The following is a 22,987-nucleotide window of genomic DNA, read 5'->3' as shown; positions in this document are numbered from 1 at the left end:
GCTGATACCTTGTGTGCCTATAGCCCCTAATGCTTTAGTAAGTCTGCGCAGAAAAGCCACTTAACCAAAATACACGTACGGCTCTGCAACAATTTTGAAAATCTGGTTGTAGCCAGTGCAGCCATATATTATTACATGTGTTATACCTTTGTCCTCTTAATAATGTACCTTAGTGTGTTCTAGCTGTTATATAACTAGGAAGCGGGTGGTATTTCATAGACGTTGAATATAATAATCTTACTCCTTGCTGCAGAATATATGGCAGGGATCCATGGACTGAAGATCTTCCACCTCTTTAAAGAGAAACGTCCCTCTGGAGACTGTAATAAAATAGTCTCCATGCGGTTTTACAGGACCAGCTTTCAGGGAACACTGATAAAATGTGTTTTACAAACATAAGTCATAAAATGTGTTTTACAAACATAAGTCACAGTTAATTGTATTCTGTAACATACACATTATGATTTTTGTTTAGATGCTCGCTTACCTGATCAGTTGGCTTTTTGCAGTGATCGCCCAGCACAGGCCTGTGGCATTGAACAGGACTTTGAGTTTCAATGTGAAGCTGTCTATCACATTGCAGGCATCTTAGTTAGCTCTGAAGTTTAAAAAGTTTACAGGAAGTGGGTTATTAGTGTCTAAGGGGTAAAACTCCTTAAGAGGACCACCAAGCTAGTGTAGGAATACAAATAGGGCATCCTCATCGCCCAGCCAACCATTCTTCTACTTTACACTGATGAGCGGCAAGAACCAAGAAACAGGTGTCTGCAAATTGAGTTATTTTTTTATTTAGAGTTTCTAGTTTAACTTTATATCCTAAATCATATAGGAGGGCTCACTAAAGCAGACCTATCACCAGGTCTAAAGGGGCCAGTTTTTGTACTTATTTAATTCCTGCAGATCACTTTTTTTTTTTTTTTTCAATAAGCCATACAGTTCCAGAGGTATCGGCCTTTTAAGTTAATACCAAAATGTATGCTTTTTATCAAGGAGGTCGCTGCCTGCAGGGTAAGCAGAGCAGCCTAAAGACAAGACCCACAAGAATCCTAGGATTGCTACTTCCATAGGTGGTCTCAGTCTCTTCCTCTGCGAAGGGGCTACAGTGGGACAAAAAAGTATTTAGTCAGCCAGCAATAGTGCAAGTTCCACCACTTAAAAAGATGAGAGGCGTCTGTAATTTACATCATAGGTAGACCTCAACTATGGGAGACAAACTGAGAAAAAAAAATCCAGAAAATCACATTGTCTGTTTTTTTTATCATTTTATTTGCATAGTATGGTGGAAAATAAGTATTTGGTCAGAAACAAACAATCAAGATTTCTGGCTCTCACAGACCTGTAACTTCTTCTTTAAGAGTCTCCTCTTTCCTCCACTCATTACCTGTAGTAATGGCACCTGTTTAAACTTGTTATCAGTATAAAAAGACACCTGTGCACACCCTCAAACAGTCTGACTCCAAACTCCACTATGGTGAAGAACAAAGAGCTGTCAAAGGACACCAGAAACAAAATTGTAGCCCTGCACCAGGCTGGGAAGACTGAATCTGCAATATCCAACCAGCTTGGAGTGAAGAAATCAACAGTGGGAGCAATAATTAGAAAATGGTAGACATACAAGACCACTGATCATCTTCCTCGATCCGGGGCTCCACGCAAAATCCCACCCCGTGGCGTCAGAATGATCACAAGAACGGTGAGCAAAAATCCCAGAACCACGCGGGGGGACCTAGTGAATGAACTGCAGAGAGCTGGGACCAATGTAACAAGGCCTACCATAAGTAACACACTACGCCACCATGGACTCAGATCCTGCAGTGCCAGACGTGTCCCACTGCTTAAGCCAGTACATGTCCGGGCCAGTCTGAAGTTTGCTAGAGAGCATTTGGATGATCCAGATGAGTTTTGGGAGAATGTCCTATGGTCTGATGAAACCAAACTGGAACTGTTTGGTAGAAACACAACTTGTCGTGTTTTGGAGGAAAAAGAATACTGAGTTGCATCCATCAAACACCATACCTACTGTAAAGCATGGTGGTGGAAACATCATGCTTTGGGGCTGTTTCTCTGCAAAGGGGCCAGGACGACTGATCCGGGTACATGAAAGAATGAATGGGGCCATGTATCGTGAGATTTTGAGTGCAAACCTCCTTCCATCAGCAAGGGCATTGAAGATGAAACGTGGCTGGGTCTTTCAACATGACAATGATCCAAAGCACACCGCCAGGGCAACGAAGGAGTGGCTTCGTAAGAAGCATTTCAAGGTCCTGGAGTGGTCTAGCCAGTCTCCAGATCTCAACCCTATAGAAAACCTTTGGAGGGAGTTGAAAGTCCGTGTTGCCAAGCGAAAAGCCAAAAACATCACTGCTCTAGAGGAGATCTGCATGGAGGAATGGGCCAACATACCAACAACAGTGTGTGGCAACCTTGTGAAGACTTACAGAAAACGTTTGACCTCTGTCATTGCCAACAAAGGATATATTACAAAGTATTGAGATGAAATTTTGTTTCTGACCAAATACTTATTTTCCACCATAATATGCAAATAAAATGTTAAAAAAACAGACAATGCGATTTTCTGGATTTTTTTTTTCTCAGTTTGTCTCCCATAGTTGAGGTCTACCTATGATGTAAATTACAGACGCCTCTCATCTTTTTAAGTGGTGGAACTTGCACTATTGCTGACTGACTAAATACTTTTTTGTCCCACTGTATCTGGCCATGCGAGGCATTAGTTATTCCATGGCACTGGATAGATCAGAGAATTGATGGATGCTGGCCGCAATATTGGATTGAAGTTCATTCTATGTCCTCCGTAGTACATGCCTGCGCAAGGCAGGCATACATACATACATACATACATACATACATTCATTCATTCATTCATTCATTCATTCATTCATTCATATTCTAGAATACCCGTTGCGGGTCACCATCTAGTTAGTAATATTAAGGGCAATAGTGTTTGACTTTTCGCCAGGGAGCGGTCACATTCTGCACGTCTTCATGTCTTGCTAATGAAACTTTTATCAGTTAGTGAAGGTTTGGCTCGCTGACTTAGTATTTATTACTCACTTGTGTGTCTTCTCGGCACACGCTCCTTTCACAGAGCAGTAGTTTGTTTCTATGGTAACAACGATGATTATTCCTTAGAATCTCATTTGTCAAAACCCCTGATCTAAAGAAATAGTTTCTATGGAAACGGATCAGGAAAAAAAAAAGAAATATTTGCAAATACATTTCAAGTATGGCTCCTTATCAAAGGGCTGCGTGCGTGTGCGTGTGTGTGCGCACTGATTGGATGCACTTATTACTTTAAAGACTTGCGTAACAAGGCTGCACTCCACAAGCCCGGATTCTGGACTACAGTTAGTTGAGTACAGTTAGTTTCTCCATTTCTGGAAATATCTGGATGTGTGAAAGAGGCCTAATTTGTATGTCGTCCCTTCATTTTTTCACTTGTACTCCTTCATGTTATCCAGGCATTCAAAAAGTTAAATGGGAACTGTATTTTCAACAATCTTTACATAAATCAGTTGCTCAAGTGAATATTAGAAACTCTTAAATATGTCAGAGAACTTTTTTGTTTCCCCACTTATGAGCCATTTCTTTTCCTGCCTCCTCAATATACCATGCACTCAGAAACAAATCACTCTGTGAGCACAGTGAGGTGTCAGATTACATCTCTTGGTTTCCTCTATGGAACAGGAAGGAAGAAAAATGAGTAAGGAGCAGAGTGAGAAATCTAGCAGAGACAGACACAGGAAGATCTTGCTGCGCTTTCTAACAAATCTTTACCGTTCCCTATAGCCGGATTCACATTTAGCCACCTCTGTACTACAGTATAATCTCCTTAATGCAAACTAAGAAAAACCGGCCTTTGGAAAGTGATCTTCCCTGCTCTGGCTTTTTTTCTTTATGGAGCCACTGTTCTGTCAGAAAACCATTGTGATACCACATGGTGCATCTGTCAACACCGCTGAAGCTCAAGCTGTACTATGTGGTTTCATTCTTCGTACTTAGCATGGACTCCTCAATGTTTTCTCACTGATTTTATTTATTGTGCCCTAAAATTAATGATTGTGTATTATTTATATAAATTAAATGTACATTTAAATCAGTCATGCTCACTCAACACACCCAAACCTCTTTAATAGAAAGCAATGGGTTGGGTAAAATTAAACGTTGGGACAGGTGTTTAAATAAAAACCTTGTTGATACTCTCCGTGGTCTGCAAGAGATTACACAGCTCAACAAATGTCCAGACTGTTGCTGCTTGTGATTGGCTGCAGCGGTCAGGTCACTTGAGCAGTATCATTTGTATATTTTTCTGATAACACACCTGGTGATTACCAGTAGGTGAATATTAAGGAGTTTTAGACATCCAGTCCCCTGGGAAAGCTTTTATTTTGTGCAGAAAATGTCTTCAAAGAGAACCTGTCGGCAGCATTTTACAGAGTGAAGTACAGGCTGGGCCATATTGGCGCTGTCATGCTGATTAATATGATTCTTCATGTGAAGAAATCATTTTTTGTAGATATTCTGTAATCACTGAAGTTTCCTTGTATTCGTATCTTCATTCATCGGTGTGGGACTGTGGGTTGTCAGCTTTGTTCCGTCCCCACCACTGTATCTGGGTGTCTTTTCTTATTCTTTAAAATTTTGCGTTGTCCTAGCTTCGGGGGTCGCATGTACAGATTGAGCTGTTGGAAGTCTTCAGGAAATTGAAGCATCATCTAGTCCTAGCTGCGGGCAGTGCTTGTGCAGATTAATCTAATGGTGTGCTTCATTAAGTATGCCAATGGGATAAAAACCTATTAGTGGAGAACCCCTTTAGTGAGTACTGGGTGGATAGCAGTGTGAGCAGACTCTTCTTACCTTGGCGCTTCTGGTATCTTTAGTATTAAATCAGATAGCTTGGACAGCAGTACGAGCTTGGTCTCCTCTCCACTAGTGATGAGTGAACCTGCTCGGATAACGTCTTATCCTAGCACGCTTGGGTGTTATCTGAGTATCTTAGGCGTGCTCCTATATTATGTTCAGAGTCCCTTCGGCTGCATGACAGCCTCAACACATGTGGGGATTGCTTAACAAACAGGCATTCCTCTCCTGTGTTCAGGCTGTCTAAGGCTACGTTCACATTTGCGTTGCGTCGGGCGCAGGTTCGGCGACGCATAGCGACTCATGCTCCCCTATATTTAACATGGGGGTGCATGGACATGCGTTGTCTTGCGTTTTGTGACGCATGCGTCATTTTTGGCGCAAGCGTCAGGGCGCAGAGGTCGCTGCATGTTGCATTTTTTTTTGCGGCCAAAAATGATCGCATGCGTCACAAAACAATGCGTTTTTGCATGCGCTTTGCATGCGTTGTGCGTTGCGTCGCCGATGCAACGCCCAACAATGCAAATGTGAACATAGCCTAACAGACGCAAATCATGCAGCCAAAGGGACTCTGAACATAATATACGAGCACGCCTAAGATACTTGGATAACACCCAAGCGTGCTAGGATAAGATGTTATCCGAGCACGTTCACTGGTCACTACTCGGCACACCTGGTATCTCCAGTATTAGATCACACAGGGTGGTCAGCAGTGTGAGACGCCTCCTCTTATGTCAGCACCCCTGGCATCTCCAGTAGTAGGTCACAGGGTAGAAATAGTAGGTGACAGGGTGGACAGCAGTGTGAGAAGCCTCCTCTTAACTCAGTACCCCTGGTATCTCCAGTAGTAGGTGACAGGATAGACAGCAGTGTGAGAAGCCTCCTCTTATGTCAGCACCCCTGGCATCTCCAGCAGTAGATCACACAGGGTGGACAGCAGTGTGAGAAGCCTCCTCTTATCTCAGCACCCATGGCATCTCCAGTAGTACTGTAGGTCACAGGGTAGAAAGCAGTGTGAGTAGTCTCCTCCTATCTCAGTATCCCTGGTATCTCCAGTAGTAGGTGACAGGGTGGACAGCAGTGTGAGAAGCCTCCTCCTATCTCAGCACCCCTGGCATCTCCAGTATTAGATCACACAGGGTGGACAGCAGTGTGAGAAGCCTCCTCCTATCTCAGTACCCATAGTATCTCCAGTAGTAGGTGACAGGGTGGACAGCAGTGTGAGAAGCCTCCTCTTATCTCAGTACCCCTGGTATCTCCGTATTAGATCACACAGGGTGGACAGCAGTGTGAGAAGCCTCCTCCTATCTCAGTACCCCTGGCATCTCTAGTATTAGATCACACAGGATAGAAAGTAGTGTGAGACGCCTCCTCTTATCTCAGCACCCCTGGTATCTCTAGTAGTAGATCACACAGGGTAGAAAGCAGTGTGAGAAGCCTCCTACTATCTCAGTACCCCTGGTGTCTCCAGTAGTAGGTGACAGGGTGGACAGCAGTGTGAGAAGCCTCCTCTAGCTCAGTACCCCTGGTATCTCCAGTATTAGATCACACAGGTTGGACAGCAGTGTGAGACGCCTCCTCTTATCTCAGCACCCCTGATATATCCAGTAGTAGATCACACAGGGTGGACAGCAGTGTGAGAAGCCTCCTCCTATCTCAGTACCCCTGGCATCTCCAGTAGTAGATCACACAGGGTGGACAGCAGTGTGAGAAGCCTCCTCCTATCTCAGTACCCCTGGCATCTCCAGTAGTAGATCACACAGGGTGGACAGCAGTGTGAGAAGCCTCCTCCTATCTCCGTACCACTGGCATCTCCAGTAGTAGATCACACAGGGTGGACAGCAGTGTGAGAAGCCTCCTCCTATCTCAGTACCCCTGGCATCTCCAGTAGTAGATCACACAGGGTGGACAGCAGTGTGAGAAGCCTCCTCTTATCTCAGCGCCCCTGGCATCTCCAGCGTTGGATCAGAAAGTCAGGGTGGACAGCAGTGTGAGTGGCCGCTTATCTCGGCACCCCTCTTATCTCCAGTAGTAAATAAGATAGATCTAATAGACAGCAGTGTGGCCTCTCAACACCCTTGTATCTCCACAATTAGATAGACATCTTCCTACACATTAAGGGGGAGGCGCTTCCTACTGTGCATGCTCACAGGCCCCTGTCCTAGCGGTCGTTTTTATAGTATCAGGATTACCTCCTTAGACAAAACTACTGTGTTTTGTTGATTTTTTTAATAAAAATATTTAGGGGTTTTTTTTACATTTCGTTTCCTTGCATATTTTTTTTTTCTATTCCCGAAGAACTACTTGGGATTGGCTTCATCATGATCATGGGGTCCTCGTTCCAGAAGTGGTTGGGAACCCCTGCTTTACATGAACCCTTGATCACTAACATTGACCAGACCTTATCTATATAAAGCCTCCTGATCTTTGCCCTTTTGTACAGGGCACACATTGTAATCTTTGTCTCATGCACAGTAATGTTTGTTGTTGCCCTTGTGGCTTCTTTCTTATTTGGTTCTGGTGTGTTTCACTTTCTAAGCTCAATGTTTCCATAGCCTGGTCCGAGCTCTCAGTTTAGCGAGCATAATGAAGAGTAGGAGCACACCAGGCTTTATAAGGTTCCTCGTAAGGTCGCCTGCTTGTTTGCTGTCTCATGAGCACATTGTGATGTTCACATGGAAACTGTGGCCCAAACACTGCAGGAACCACAGTGCTGCACCTCTTTGGCTTCATTTTTGATCCTGCTATTGTAGGGACATGGCCATAATGTCCCCTCTCGCTCTGGCGCTGTATAGGGCTATTGAATTAAGAAAGCAAATGTTAGTTGCTGATAGTCTTTTGCGTTAAGTAAATGAATCCATGGGCATCTGCCTGAAAATAGGCTAAAAACTAAATCCGCCTGGAATGAGATGATCATCCGGTGCACTCTCCTATTCTGTAACACCGGCTTGGATTTTATCAGATGTAACCCAGGGAAACTGTAACATAAAAATCACCTTTTAAAGGGGTATTTCAGCGAGAAGCGATCCCGCCTATCCACTGAACCCCATTGATCTCTCTCGCCGTGCAGTTTCTATAATTTACCTACAGTTTGCATGGAGTGGCAGTGTGCACGCTCCTCTGTGATCCATACAAACTATACCTATGGTCGTTTTTTTTTTTTTTTTTTTTTTGGTAGAATAAATATTTCTTGCTGGAATACACTTTTATATTCAGAATAGTTGCGTAGAATTAAAAAAAAAAAAAAAAAAAAATTTTTTGTTGTGCTTGGTTTCTGTCTGTTATTGTAGCTCAGCTCCATTGAAGTGAATGAGGCTGAGCTACACTGTTTTACCATGTAAATGTATTATGTTTCTGCATGTTTTCTTTAGTAGGTAATGTCTTGTAATAACATGTATAATTGTGTAGTTTTTATAGGATGTTTCTAATTATCGGCCAAAACAAATATTCTGTAGTGCCGTGACGCCAGTTAGGACTACGCATGCTGCTGTTATAAAAGGGTGGTGTGGGACTCGCACCCGAAAAATAATTTCTGGTTGAGTTGTGTGAATAGGATCTTATTAAATCCCACTTATTGCAGTGCTGCAGCTACTGTAAGTGACCCGGCTGCCCCCCAGATAGTACATGTGTACATACTCTATGGGTGTGAACAGACGTTTTATCCATTAGGCTGATGCCTTGGGCTGTTCCCTTTTGCTATATATAGGTCTTTATCTCATCTCATGTTATTTTTTACCTATTAATCATCCTGCATATTAATAGGCCGGTTGTACTTACTCATTCAAAACTAATGTTGCTATAGTTAAAAGGGTTTTCTAGTTTAAATAAAAATTTTAATGGCAAATGTTTGTGGTATATAAAAATATCAAATGTAGGTAAACTTGGATCAGTAAAGGGGATCAACGGCTCCCCACTGCGACACCTGGTCCTTGTTAAAATGGCTGCAGCTGTGACATTGCAACCACAGGTGATGACCGCTGCAGCCAATCACTGAGCTCAGCAGTCTCATCCTGTCCACTTTGGCATCATCCCGAAGTCCAAAAATTGACTTCAGTGGTCACGATCTGTTATGACCTCTTGCAGCAATATCGACGGAGCTGGCGCTGAAGGGGATCATGCTTGGTGGATGGGGGTGGGGTATAGCTTTCTTTAGCAATCATTTGGCATAAAAAAAAAACCCTTCAATAATGAAAGTACAGTAGTACAGAAGTGCTGAGTGAGGTTGGTGTCTGGGGTATAGTTACTGTTATGGTAACGAAAAGTCCACCAATAAAATCAAGAACTCCTATCAATGGAGCTACAGTGCTTTTATCTTATCAGTGTGTCATTGTAAAATGAGTGTTGTAGATTAGTGGTCCCCAACTCCAGTCCTCAAGGCCCACCAACAGGTCATGTTTTCAGGATTTCCTTTGCATTGCACAGGTGATGCAATTATTACCTGGGCAAGACTAAGGAAATCCTGAAAACATGACCTGTTGGTGGGCCTTGAGGACTGGAGTTGGGGACTTCTGTTGTAGATCATCTTTCCTTAAAGGGGTATTCCCATCTTCAATATTATATCCCAATATGTAGTAGATGTAATATTAATATAAGCAAGTACGTAAAATTAGAAATGTAGTTTAGTTCTTCAGATTGACCCCATATGCCCGGCATTGCAGTAACTTGTGCATCCATGGCTGCGACCACTAAGAGCTGTCTGTCACTGTATGACTGGTCATAACCATGGATACCTAAACTACTGCAATGCCCTGAGCATGGGGTAATGACATGGCGAATCAGAAGAACTATGAGATTCACAAGTGAATAATGTTGTAGCCAGTGTGCCTCTACACATGGCTGATTTATCTCATGGAGCGATGGTGTGCATTTATTCTAGTGCTGTACGTACAAGAATAATGCATGCAATATAAAAGCTCCGGGTCCCTCCACTGTGGGAGAGGACGGCGAATCTGCGCACTGAGCCAGGCATGTCCACCATAAGGCTATGTGCACACGTTGCGGATTAGGCTTAGGAATTTCTGGTGCAGATTCTGCCTCACCTGGCAGAAAACGCACCTGCAGTTCCGCAGCGTTTTTTGAGCGTTTTTGCTGCGGTTCTCTTGCGGATTTGCTGCGGTTTTCTATAATGGAATGGGTACAAAAACGCTGCAGATTCACAAAAAAGAAGTGACATGCTACTTCTTTTAAACCGCGTTTCCGCAGCGGATTTTCCGCAAAGTGTGCACAGCATTTTTTTTTTCTCATTGATTTACATTGTACTGTAAATCAATTGCGGATCCGCAGAGAATCTGCAACGTGTGCACATACACTAAAGATTAGTGATGAGCGAGTATACTCGTTACTCGAGATTTCTCGAGCACGCTCGGTGGTCCTCCAAGTATTTTTTAGTGCTCGGAGATTGTTTTCTTGCCGCAGCTGAATGATTTACATCTGTTAGCCAGCATAAGTACATGTGGTGGTTGCCTGGTTGCTAGGAAATCCCCACATGTAATCAAGCTGGCTAAGAGATGTAAATCATTCAGCTGCGGCGATGAAAACTAAATCTCCGAGCACTAAAAAATACTCGGAGGACCCCTGAGCGTGCTCGAGAAATCTCAAGTAACGAGTATATTCGCTCATCACTATTAAAGATATATTTATATGGTCATCTAAACCCAGTCTAACAATTGTTTGTTAAACAGAATTTGTCAGCAGGTTTTGGCCCCACCCCCTATCTGTGAGCAGCACAGTGTAAGGTCAGAGACGCTGATTCCAGCGATGTGTCACTTACTAGAATGCTTGCTGCCGTTTTGAAGCATGGGGGATGTAATTTTGTTGAGACCTACTGTGGGGGTCGGGGGAGCAGTAAGGTTACCCCATGCACTATTACTCCTATCCAGTCATACGTTTAGTGTTCTGTATCTAATGGTTGATATGTAGCATTTCCTGCACTGTACTGTGGGTCACACAGAACCTCCATTGCTCAGTTATGATTCTTTCTCTGGCTATTGTATGAAGCAGCTGGAAATATCGCTGCCAATATGAATGGTCTTCTCGTATGGCACGTGGGGGGAACGGCCCCATTGAGAATAGCGGCCAGGGCTGATGCTGGCTGGGCTATATGCTCTTCCCTCTCAGCAGCCTCTTATAAAGATACATTTGTTTTTTTCTCAACTCATTATCTTTAGTATTTACAACTTTTTGTGAAATATTGTCGATACATCCATGTTCCAGTATAAGTGTGAAATTGGAGTATTGTAATTATTAGTTTCTGCAAACCACACTTCAATTTTCCTGTTTATCAGATTGTACATTGGTAAATGTATCTTGATTGTCACGGGACTTAGACATTTTGCCTGTAGGATACACCGAGACATTTTCCACTGTGGGTTATTTAGTGTTCGGAGTCATTGATGAGCTAAGCGGAGTGTCGGTCTTCAGTTGGCTCGGTACATGCAGCCTTCTCATTATGCCAAGCCATCTGTCCAGAGCGATTAGCGAGTATACATGACACTGGCTCAGTGGCTAACACATCAGTGTCCCAGTTTGATGTGTTCTCACTCTATTGACGGCTCTTACAGTATCTTGTCCCAAATCTTGTATCAATTATTGTTTAGGACAAGTTTGTTTACCGTGAAATCTCATGTGTGATAAGGTTCTATACAGATAATAGTACAGTGTATATATTAGTGTATACTGTTCATTGTACTGATAGTTTTACTTTTTCTGTTTGCAGTTTTATGTGCAGAACGAGTGGGCCAGATGACTAAAACCTACAATGATATAGATGCTGTTACACGTCTACTAGAAGAGGTAAGTGCAGACAATCCACGCCATAGAGTAAAATATGCAATGAATGTGACGATTCTCTCGGTATGAATGATAATCTTATTTTATAGTGAAAACACAGAATTTGAGATTCATTGTTGGATATTGGATCTTACCACTTGGTGACCCGAAGTATAGGGCATGTTGAAAGTCAGCATGTCCAATCCTTCTTTTCCCAGATGTTTATCCCAAATCATGGAGTTTGTCTTATTCACTTTACTGATGACCTATTGCTCTGATTCAAATCTTTCCTGGCTTCTCCGTGACTCTCCACTTTTTCCTACACCCAAGCCATCCCCCCTGCAGTCTTTCCTTTTTTATTTTACAGGCTTCCATTAAGTTATCAAAATGTATTTTCCATGGGAAATCAGTTCAGTCCCTTCTATATGTCCAGCGTAGCTCCCATAACTTGTAGCTCTCTTACTCCTTGTGTTGTTCCATCTTCTGCAGTCTGATGTTTGATGAAGGTCACGTGAATTGACTAAAATGTCACATTTCGGGATTGCCTTTTCGAGAGACCCGGTCTCCATTTTTGCACCTTCACAACAGATATTGTGTAGCATTCTACTCATGGCCTAAAGGCGGCTTTGTGTTCATTTTGAGTAAGACATGTAGCTGGCAGGCGCTTCAGATTGGAAAAGGATCATACTTCCCTGCCCCAAAAGAATAATTACGGTAATGAAAACCTAATATGACCCTTATTATGATTAATGGGGTATTTTTATTCTGTGGATTATAAATTGAGACTATGTTATTCTCGCGTTGTGAGTCTGCAGTTCACACCACTACCATACAATTCATTTAGGGTCACAATTTTTCCATAACTATAGTAGGACGTAGTAGCGGTCAGGCATGTTGAAATCGGGAAAGTACATTCCTTTTTCTTCTGCCATCAGGGAAGCTTTGGATAAAGGAACAAACGTAGATGTTCCTCACTGCCGATCAGTAGATATTGAGATCCAGGATACACAGGTATGTAATTGCCGTTTTAGTGACGCGTTTCGAAGTTTTCATCCTTTGTACTCGGGATATGTTATTATATCCTGAGGAAGTAGTATGTAAATTTCGATACACGTCGATAAATAAAACCGCAATTACGTATTGAGATCCCGGATACACTGATATCTACTGCAGCGTGGACCATCCACGTTTTTTCCTTTATCCATTATATGGATGACCTGTGGACCTGCAGCAGATGTAATCTCATGCCTTTGTATTGTTGTGATAACAAACCTTCACCAGGTTAGCAGATCCATTATGGAATTCTTGCCTTTTATTTTTGGTAAGACACTATTTGTGCTTTTTTGCTCTCCAGCGCCTGGAAGTATGGGCGAAGCTTTGGGACACCATTATACACGCTATCGATCAATCCCAATATAACGAGCGGTTCTCATTCCCTCTGTATATGGCAACTTTAGAAATGCAACGTTTTATTGTTTGCCAGAGAGTCCTCTGCCCCCTGCTCTCGCTTCCCTAAGGGTATGTTCAGACCAACAGCTAAAGCTTCTAATTCACATTGGCGGTTCTAAATAAGACCGGCGCTCGGACTCTACATGGCCCTTACCGGCTATCTGGTGAAGGTTCATTCATGCGGCTTATTCTAATGATCAGTGCTATCCGCTATGTGATGTGCTTTAGGATGTTATTAGTGATGAGTCGAATTCAATTCTCTTCTGTTGGGCTGCAATACAAACACAACATACACATTGATGGCTCCCGATTTCCATAAATTGCCATGTACTTCCGTAGCTGCAAGTCACACAACATCTTATACATTTTCACGTTTTTGCTTCAGCTGGAGTGACCCGATTTTGCAAGACTGTTTTTGTTTCATTCTATTTATTGGCAATTAATGGTTGATATTTTTTTTAAAAAACCCTTCACCTCTTAATTGTGTGTTCTAGTACCAATAAGGCTCTGCTCACACCTCCATTAAAGGCTCCATCAAAAATTCTGCTGACGATAAGACTTAAAAGCACAGCATGCAGCTGTTTTGTCCAGCAGAGCCTATGGAGTCATCAGGAACTATTGGGTCTCTCGTTCTGGAACTACCGTTCTCCTTTTCTATATTGGAGCAAAAGAATGGGAAGGAAATGAAACAATAAGTGTGAACAAAGACTAAGGCTGGAGTCACACTAGCGTATCACGTTGGATGCGATATTCTAATGACCCTCGGCTCCTGCTCTCGCACAGTGAGGATCGGAGCACAGCTTCGGAGGAGGCAGAAAAAGTAATTTCACCATCTCTGCTGTCGGCGTATATCGCACTGCACTCGGATGATATTTGAGTGCTGTGCGCTGTGTCACTCACACGCATAGACTTATATGGGTGCGAGTGAGCCAAGACTCGGCTGAGTCTCTGTGCCAATCGCAGCATGATGCCATTGCTCTCGCATGCCAATTCGGCATGAGAAAATAATCTCAGATGTAGGTTTTGCACCATTGAGTAACACTGGGCCGAGTGCTATGTGTTGTTTTATCGCATAGCATTCAGCCATATTCTACGGTAGTGTGACTCCGGCCTTATAGTGTATAACAGACTTCAATGGCCTCTGTTACTTTAACAAAATTTGCATAAATCAACAGTACAATTGTATATGAGAAACGTTGAAATCCTATTCAAGAAATTTGCATCTTTCTCCGCTTATGAGCCACTTGTTCCACTTCCCCCTGTCTCCCAAACTCCTCATTCCACTCAGGAAAATAGGTCAAATCCATCTTGGTCAAAGCACAATGGACTGTCAGCACAACAAGGTATATGTTTGTGGCTTTTATCGAACTCTATGGAGCAGGGGCACACAGCACAGTGAGAGACCAGGCAAACACAAGCAAAGCGAGCTGCAACATCTAACAAAGGTATTTCACTTCAGTACAGGATTCACAGCCACACAGCTCAGTACTGATGTGTAATGTCTTGGATGCAGCTGTCTGTGTCGGTCACAGAATAAGTATACATCTGTGTTGGCTGTATATGGAAAACAATGTTGCAACTAGTATTCAGCTACTAGCACAGTGGCTACAGAAAATTTGCGAGAGAGTCTGTAAAGGAGAGAACTGGTGAATAAAGCAAGTCCTAATGGCAAGAGATTATCTGTCATGTGCACACAACAGGTACAATTAATGACATTTGTTTACACAACTTTGCCTAATTCAAGAAAATGTATTTGAATAAATCAGGGCTCCAGACTCCATTTTTATCTGAGTATTGGTACAATGTGCAGTGATCAGATTGGGAGACGAGCGTAGTTGTTTTCAATGCGCTGAAATTCCTGTGCATTTAATCTTAAGCAAACTGCGTATTTGGTCCCGACACGCTGACGTTGCTTTAGATTTGAACTGGATGTTTTTTGTGATGTGGAGTACAGTAGGTCCTAGCTCACGACTATACCCTTGTGACACAGAGGACAGTGACTTGCTTTATACGGAAAGCCGCGTAATATACTGTGCCTTTATTTAAACGATCTGTATAAATTCGGTGTCCAACGATACATGGCTGTCTGTAGTCCTAAGCACCAATTGGTGGCAGTTAGTGATGAGCGAGTGTACTCATTGCTCGGGGGTCCTCCGAGTATTTTTTAGTGCTCGGAGATTTAGTTTTCATCACGGCAGCTGAATGATTTACAGCTACTAGCCAGCTTGATTACATGTGGGGATTCCCTAGCAACCAGGCAACCCCCACATGTACTCAACCTGGCTAATTGCTGTAAATCATTCAGCTGCTGGGATGAAAACTAAATCTCCGAGCAGTCATAAATACTCGGAGGACCCCCAAGCAACGAGTACACTCGCTCAGCACTAGTGACATTGGAATGAGACAATTAGGTATTACTTCACCAGTTAGTGGAGTAATTCACAAAAATAATACTGTCAGGTTGTGTGTCTCTGTGGTTCTATCAATGGCAAACAATGAAATTGTATCTTGTGATTTCCATCTGCAAGTATAATAGCACATCCTGCTGCAATGGGATATAGAGCAACCAAATTGTGGCTTCTGGTGTTTGAGGTCGCTCAAGTGAGACTTAATGAAAATCTGTTCTTATTCTGTTCCCTCGATCCTTATGCTGTGCTATCCGAGGGCAGCATAAGAAGGTGACTGAGACCATGATTCCAGTGCTGTATTGCGCACTTTGCTTATTTCGGCACTTACGGTATTAAGAAATCCTGGATATCTGTTGTAGCATGGAGACCATTCATGAGATGTGGCTCCAACCCTCCCACAAATTTTTACATGTTTTTCACAGCTTATGAATGCCAGTCCATAGAGGATGGGCAGAGCGCTAGTGCTGCTGATGAGTAGGGAAATAATACTGGAGACAGGGTTTCTGTCTGTTTCACAGAAAATATAATTAGATGACCCAGACGGAAACCATAACTGCAGACCAGACTAGTCTGATACTGCCATCGGCCAGCTTCTTCCCCTGCTTCCTTATATTATACTAGCTATTGAACCTGTTCTACGCCTGTGTGGCGAGCATTTATATTGGTATATGGTCCCCATCCTGTCATGTGCTGCTCCCATCTTGCGCCCCCGTTTTAATCAGTGATGGCAACAGACACTCTGGCGGGATTGAGTCAAAAGTGGCTGCCTTGCTCCACAGACGTGTTGTATATTCTTTAGAAAGTTACTTGGTAGCTTTGCTGATGTATTGTATAGTGTAGATATTCTTACACATGCTCCTGATATCTGTAACAAAATCATTAATGTTGGCGGAAATGCCACGACATCATGAGAGGGTGGGATTGTGACTAAGTAATCAACGCCTGCGCAGTCCGCACAGCAGTGACTCTTCAGATGTATGTAATTAACATCATGAGGGCGGGATCGTGTCCACAGTGTCCCCACGGCCCCTGATTCCAGCCCATAAATGTCCCCCTTGCTCCCTGAATCGGCGCCTGCGCAGTCCGCGCTTTCCTATGCCATTTTCTGGAAGACACACTGTAGTATGTATTCAAGAAAATGGCGCCGGAAAGCACGGACTGCACAGGCGCTGATTCCAGGAGCAGGGCGACATTCATGCGCCATAATCAGGGGGCGTAAGTAATTGCTGTGGCATGATCTGCTGCAACATCATGAAGGCGGGATCGTGTCCACCGTGTCCCCACGCTCCCTGATTTCGGGAGCAGGGGGACATTTATGGGCCGGAATCAGGGGGCGTGGGGACACTGTGGGGTGTAAACTAAGTGATATGGGCGGGATTGTGACACCGATTTCGCAGTCTGCGCTTTCCGGCGCCTTTTTTTCTTGAATACGGACACTGTGTCTATAATCTAACGCTAGGAGCGTCGTGCTTGCGCAGTCTATGAAGGCTTCGGACAGAGTCACGCTCCTACCGTTATATTATAGATTTTACGTTTTAGAGAAAGTATAGTTAGACTATCTGGCCATAACTTGAGACAATACACTACCCCGAATCTTCTAGCTATATTTTCTCTGGACTGTAAAATATGCGTGAACTGCAAACATGTAGCCGGGCTCTAATTCATGCTGCACGTGGTTTGGGCAGCATGAATCAGCTGACACGTTCCATTTAATTCAACTAAAAGCAGGATTCACATCTACTCTGCTCATTACTGCTTTATAATTTCCTCCATACTGCTGTTGCTTCATCTTTTGTGCTAACTAAGGGATGAAATCAGGAATGTGGCTTTTGGTGTGCTGTTCTGTGTATGGCAGAGATTATAGGGTTTGTCCAGGTTTGGCATGAAAGTCTGCACTAACTGGAGAATCCTGACAGCACACGCTGTGCGCAATGTGAGGATTCACAAATCAGTGACTGCAAACTTCTGTGCCAAACCTGGACAACCCCTTTAAGCACAGAGGTTACAAGCTTGTCTAATCTAGATGTTTGACATATTGGCTAAAACATGATCTTGGGGTACCGCAAATTCAATAATTCCTGTTATACCACTATCTTTTCATACACCCCCACTCTGGGGATAGTAACCAGATCTTCCGACTTTGTTTTATGTTACATGTGTTTAGAGATATTCCTTATTTTAACATTTTTCTCCACTTTTTGCAGAAAGAACGGGATCTAGAATTAGCTGCTCGTATTGGCCAGTCATTGTTAAAGAAGAATAAGACCCTTACTGAAAGGAACGAGTACTTAGAAGAGCAAGTAGAGCACATCAGAGAAGAGGTAAAATCTGCACTTCAGAAGTCTGACTTCTGACCACGGATTGTCATTCTATGGTTATATTGGTTGTATATGTGCATATAGTCCTGACGAATTGGATCCATGTTACTTGTGCGGCTGAGTGTGTAGATAATGGGGTTAATATGCAACACATTACTGTGTAATAAGTTGGGATACTATTGCTTTTTTTTTCTGTGCCTCAAGATTGCTTTTTCAAGGTTTGCATTTAGGGGCCTAAATCTGATCATATCTAAATCACACAATTCTGCAGGATATTAGCAAGAAAATTACCATTTACTGACTGCAAAGTGAATTGAAAAAATGGAAAAGAGTGAACACACTTAGGCTACTTTTACACTATCGTCGGAATCTCCCCGTCCCAATGCGTCGGGCAGAGATTCCGACGCTAGCGTTTGATGCACTGCACAACGGGTGCAGCGGATGCATTTCTCCGGCGCATCCGCTGCCCCATTGTGAGGTGCGGGGAGGTGGGGGCGGAGTTCCAGCCACGCATGTGCGGTCGGAAAAACCGGTCCATCAGGAGCAAAAAACGTTACATTTAACGTTTTTTGCTCCTGGCAGTCCGCCACAACACGGCACAACCGTCGCACGACGGTTGCGACGTGTGGCAAAGCGTCGCAATGCGTCGCTAATGTTAATCTATGGGGCAAAAACGCATCCTGCAAACAACTTTGCAGGATGCGTTTTTTGCCATAAACGACGCATTACGACGTCTGGCAAAAAACGCCAGTGTGAAAGTAGCCTAAGGAGGAAATGTATCATTCCCTGACATAAAAAAGTAAAAACTTTGGCTCTAGCAGTGTTTGCATATAAAAGTTGTCTTTTTGATGACTACTGCTTACCAGATCTGCTATAATGTATGACAAAAATCTGTCCCAAATTGCAGCTTTTTAGTGGCACAGATTTCATTTTCTGGTGTATAGACAAACCAAAAATATGCCAAATTTATAAAAGTTGTACTGCTCTTAATACATTTGTGGCTCCTTAAAAAAGTTGTACAAAGTTTTGAGTTATCCCCTATAAGTAGGATAAAGAGTAATTTCCCAGAGATGCGCATGACCAACCATTGCACCAATCACATGGGACTCCTCACAGCAATGGTTCTTGGGATCTTTGGGGTTCAAGCGGTCAGACCCCCCCAATGATTGGGAAGTCATACCCTATCCCAAGGGTGCCTAAACTTGGTAGAACCCTGTAATCAACCATATGAAATGTCATTATTGATAAATTCCCCCATGTACATTAAAAAGCTGTTGTTTTTTTTTTATTCACATAGTGTTCCACTCCCCAACTGATCACATCCAGCATCGGAACTAGCTGATCGGCAAGCGGGGCTGTTACCGATACCGATCTGGTATTGATGACCTATCATACGGATAAGCCTTCAATATTAAAGCACCGGACTACCCGTTTAGTGCTGAAATCTACAGAGCCCTACAACCTTTCTAATACTGAAGCACTGAATGCAATTGTTGGCTGTCTATCGATGATGTTTTTTGTTTGTTTTTTGTCCCACTCACATTCCTGAATTTCTTGAATACACATTGTATAATAGGAAGACTGCTGTGACTTCTACAGTCCATTATGTGGTCTGGTCTTTGCTGTACCATATACAGCTCCCATATCTTCCACGTCTCACCTACTGGACCTTACACACTTCGCCTTATCACCTTTTTATTCTAATGATCACCGTGATGATTAGTACAGTCACAATGTCTGCCTTTATTCCTTTATCTCCTGTATTGAAATAACTGAGGGAGCAACAGTCACTAGGTGCCTAGTTATCAAATAGGCGTGGGCCCTTTATGATATCAAAATAATTAAGAATAAATGTCAGCAACATTTTATAATATTTGACCATGTCATCATTAGCCACTTCTATTTTTATACCGATCATATTCATACAACGTGGCACAACAATGGTTTCCAGTTCTTATTTATTTTTTGTTTAGATATGTGGATTATACTCCAACCCAGTTTGTTCTTCCCAGGTTTAAAAAATCTCTGCAGTCATTCAATAGAAACATTTATTAATGATCTGTCCTGGTCATGTGACATGCCCACATGTGTGCTATTGGCTAATAACTGGTTTGTAAGGAGTTATTCACCGGTGTGACCATCACATGACTAGGACAGATGTAAATAATTAAAGTTCCTATTGAATGTCTACAAGGAGAGTATATAGAGGAATTGATGGAGTATATAAAGAAAAATGAATATCTTTTTTTTTTATACACAAAATACAATTCCTTGGCTGAAATTGGAATATCTTTTTTTACATACTGTAGGTGCCAACTGTTCAGGATTTCTTAGGATTTCTGGGTCAGCAGGTGGGGGTCATTGGGAGAGGTAGAGGGGGATTTTGCAGGAAAGGCGGTGGATTCTCCTCAGGAGGTGATGGGGAGACTTAAAAGGGAATCTGTCTGCAGAGCACCCCAAACTATTTATACATTCATGTGCTATAGTTCTTTCAAAGAAAAGTTGTGCATTGCAATTCATTGGAATGAGACATTGCCTATACTGTTCATACAATGTTAAGTTTGTTGCTTAAAGGTGTTGTCTGGTGAAAAATAATTTATACACTGAACAGGCAATGAGCAGAGGCGTAGCTGGGGGTTTGGTTCTGGGGGGGAAACTTCTAAGTTGGATGTAGGAGAACCTCAGCAGATGACCTCACTGTTACTAAAGAAAAATCTCTATACAAAGACCAACACTGGTATTGCTGCCATTTGGTGACCATATAATGGTGGATCCCAATGCTGCAGAACATATGAGATTACAGTACAGCTATAGATGGTGTTGTACAGCTGACATTTTTTCTGATGGAGTCGTTCTATTTTCCCATTTTACCCATCTGGCCAAGATCAACATGACCACTTCTTCCAACCAGAACTCTGCTGCAGGGATTACAACAAAGACATATGACTTCTCACACTTCTTGCACTGTTCCCATCTTTTCCCAACCTACACAAACTTCTCATCCTTCTGATACCCCATTACTGAGCCGCTACTGCCGTATGTGTCCCTATTACTGCACCTGATACCCCAATACTGAGCTGCTGCTGCCGTATGTGACCCTATTACTGCCCCTGATACCCCATTACTGAGCCGCTGCTGCCGTATGTGTCCCTATTACTGCACCTGATACCCCAATACTGAGCCGCTGCTGCCATATGTGTCCCTATTACTGCACCTGATACCCCATTACTGAGCCGCTGCTGCCGTATGTGTCCCTATTACTGCACCTGATACCCCAATACTGAGCCGCTGCTGCCGTATGTGTCCCTATTACTGCACCTGATACCCCAATACTGAGCTGCTGCTGCCGTATGTGTCCCTATTACTGCCCCTGATACCCCATTACTGAGCCGCTGCTGCCGTATGTGTCCCTATTACTGCACCTGATACCCCAATACTGAGCCGCTGCTGCCATATGTGTCCCTATTACTGCACCTGATACCCCATTACTGAGCCGCTGCTGCCGTATGTGTCCCTATTACTGCACCTGATACCCCAATACTGAGCCGCTGCTGCCGTATGTGTCCCTATTACTGCACCTGATACCCCAATACTGAGCCGCTGCTGCCATATGTGTCCCTATTACTGCACCTGATACCCCATTACTGAGCCGCTGCTGCCGTATGTGTCCCTATTACTGCACCTGATACGGCAGCAACGGCTCAGTATTGGGGCATCAGGTGCAGTAATAGGGACACATACGGCAGCAGCGGCTCAGTATTGGGGTATCAGGTGCAGTAATAGGGACACATACCCCAATACTGAGCAGCTGCTGCCGTATGTGTCGCTATTACTGCACCTGATACCCCAATACTGAGCCGCTGCTGCCGTATGTGTCCCTATTACTGCACCTGATGCCCCAATACTGAGCCGCTGCTGCCGTATGTGTCCCTATTACTGCACCTGATACCCCAATACTGAGCAGCTGCTGCCGTATGTGTCCCTATTACTGCACCTGATGCCCCAATACTGAGCCGCTGCTGCCGTATGTGACCCTATTACTGCACCTGATACCCCAATACTGAGCTGCTGCTGCTGCCGCCGTATATGTCCCTATTACTGCACCTGATGCCCCAATACTGAGCCGCTGCTGCTGTATGTGTCCCTATTACTGCCCCTGATTCCCCAATACTGAGCCGCTGCTGCCGTATGTGTCCATATTAATGCCCCTGATACCCCAATACTGAGCCGCTGCTGCCATGTGTCCCTATTACTGCATCTGATACCCCAATACTGAGCCGCTGCTGCCGTATGTGTCCCTATGACTGCACCTACTGTGTGGTACTGTGTACCCTCTAATTTTCCTACTACTGAAGCCTTAGGTTCCCTTTTCATTGCGCTTATAAAGTATGATGTCATCAAAAGTACCCCATAAACACTTTCAGATATTCCTCCACAGTATTCTCCAGACGCACAGTATGATGAATCTACTGTACCCCACCGCTCAACTCACTAGGAAAACTGGTGACCTCAACACAGTATAGTCCCCCAACTGTGACACCCCCCCCCCACACACACACACACACATACACACACACACACACACAGCCCTTCATGCAGTATAATGGGCTTACATGCAGTATAAGGCTCTCCCCAAAGTCATCCATACAGTATTCCAGCTACCACAATGTTCCCACTGCTCAGGTCTCTACAGCGAGCACTCTGAAGCACCCGCACATCTCAGAGCATGTAGTGATGTCATGGCTCCCGCTGCGCTTAGAAATCAGATACCAAGGAGGAATAATGGTGGGAGCGTCAGCTGAAACTCCCTCTCTCATCATTGCTTTTAACTATATGGGCATCCAGGATGGGCACGGTGCAGACACTGGCACGGGCCCCGGAGCAGCTACGTAGCAGTGCAGGGATATCGCGTCTTCATAATCTGCCTCAGAGTTCAACTCTCTCAGCCAACTGCGCACGTGGGGGCATTATTGATCGTGGAGGTTTGACCCCTGGCACACTCACCAAACTGCAGAATGGTCCACTTTTATCCCCATTAGAGTGGAGAGGCCGTACACATTCTTGACCGCAGCTCCATTTATTTCCTGTCCCCTTTATTTCAGGCATCCCCAGGGAATGAATGCAGTGATGATTGGGCTTGGGCACTGCGGTTTCATTCTAGGGCGT

The 22,987-nt window shown here is 43.7% G+C and overlaps 1 protein-coding gene across 11 annotated transcripts in view; it reads left to right on the top strand.

Annotated features, from left to right (window-relative positions):
* Positions 1 to 22,987, top strand: part of TRAK1 (trafficking kinesin protein 1) — a 239,844-nt gene that overhangs the window by 166,080 nt on the left and 50,777 nt on the right. For all 11 annotated transcript variants that reach the window (XM_069730123.1, XM_069730122.1, XM_069730118.1 and 8 more), the window contains 2 exons: positions 11,594 to 11,670; positions 17,708 to 17,824. In XM_069730123.1, the coding sequence (XP_069586224.1) occupies positions 11,620 to 11,670; positions 17,708 to 17,824 (168 nt within the window). In that variant the 5' untranslated portion in view covers positions 11,594 to 11,619. The remainder of the gene's footprint in view (positions 1 to 11,593; positions 11,671 to 17,707; positions 17,825 to 22,987) is intronic.

This window comes from Ranitomeya imitator, chromosome 6, assembly GCF_032444005.1.
Source record: "Ranitomeya imitator isolate aRanImi1 chromosome 6, aRanImi1.pri, whole genome shotgun sequence".
NCBI lineage: Eukaryota > Metazoa > Chordata > Amphibia > Anura > Dendrobatidae > Ranitomeya > Ranitomeya imitator.
This window is presented reverse-complemented; position numbering and strand designations above follow the sequence as displayed.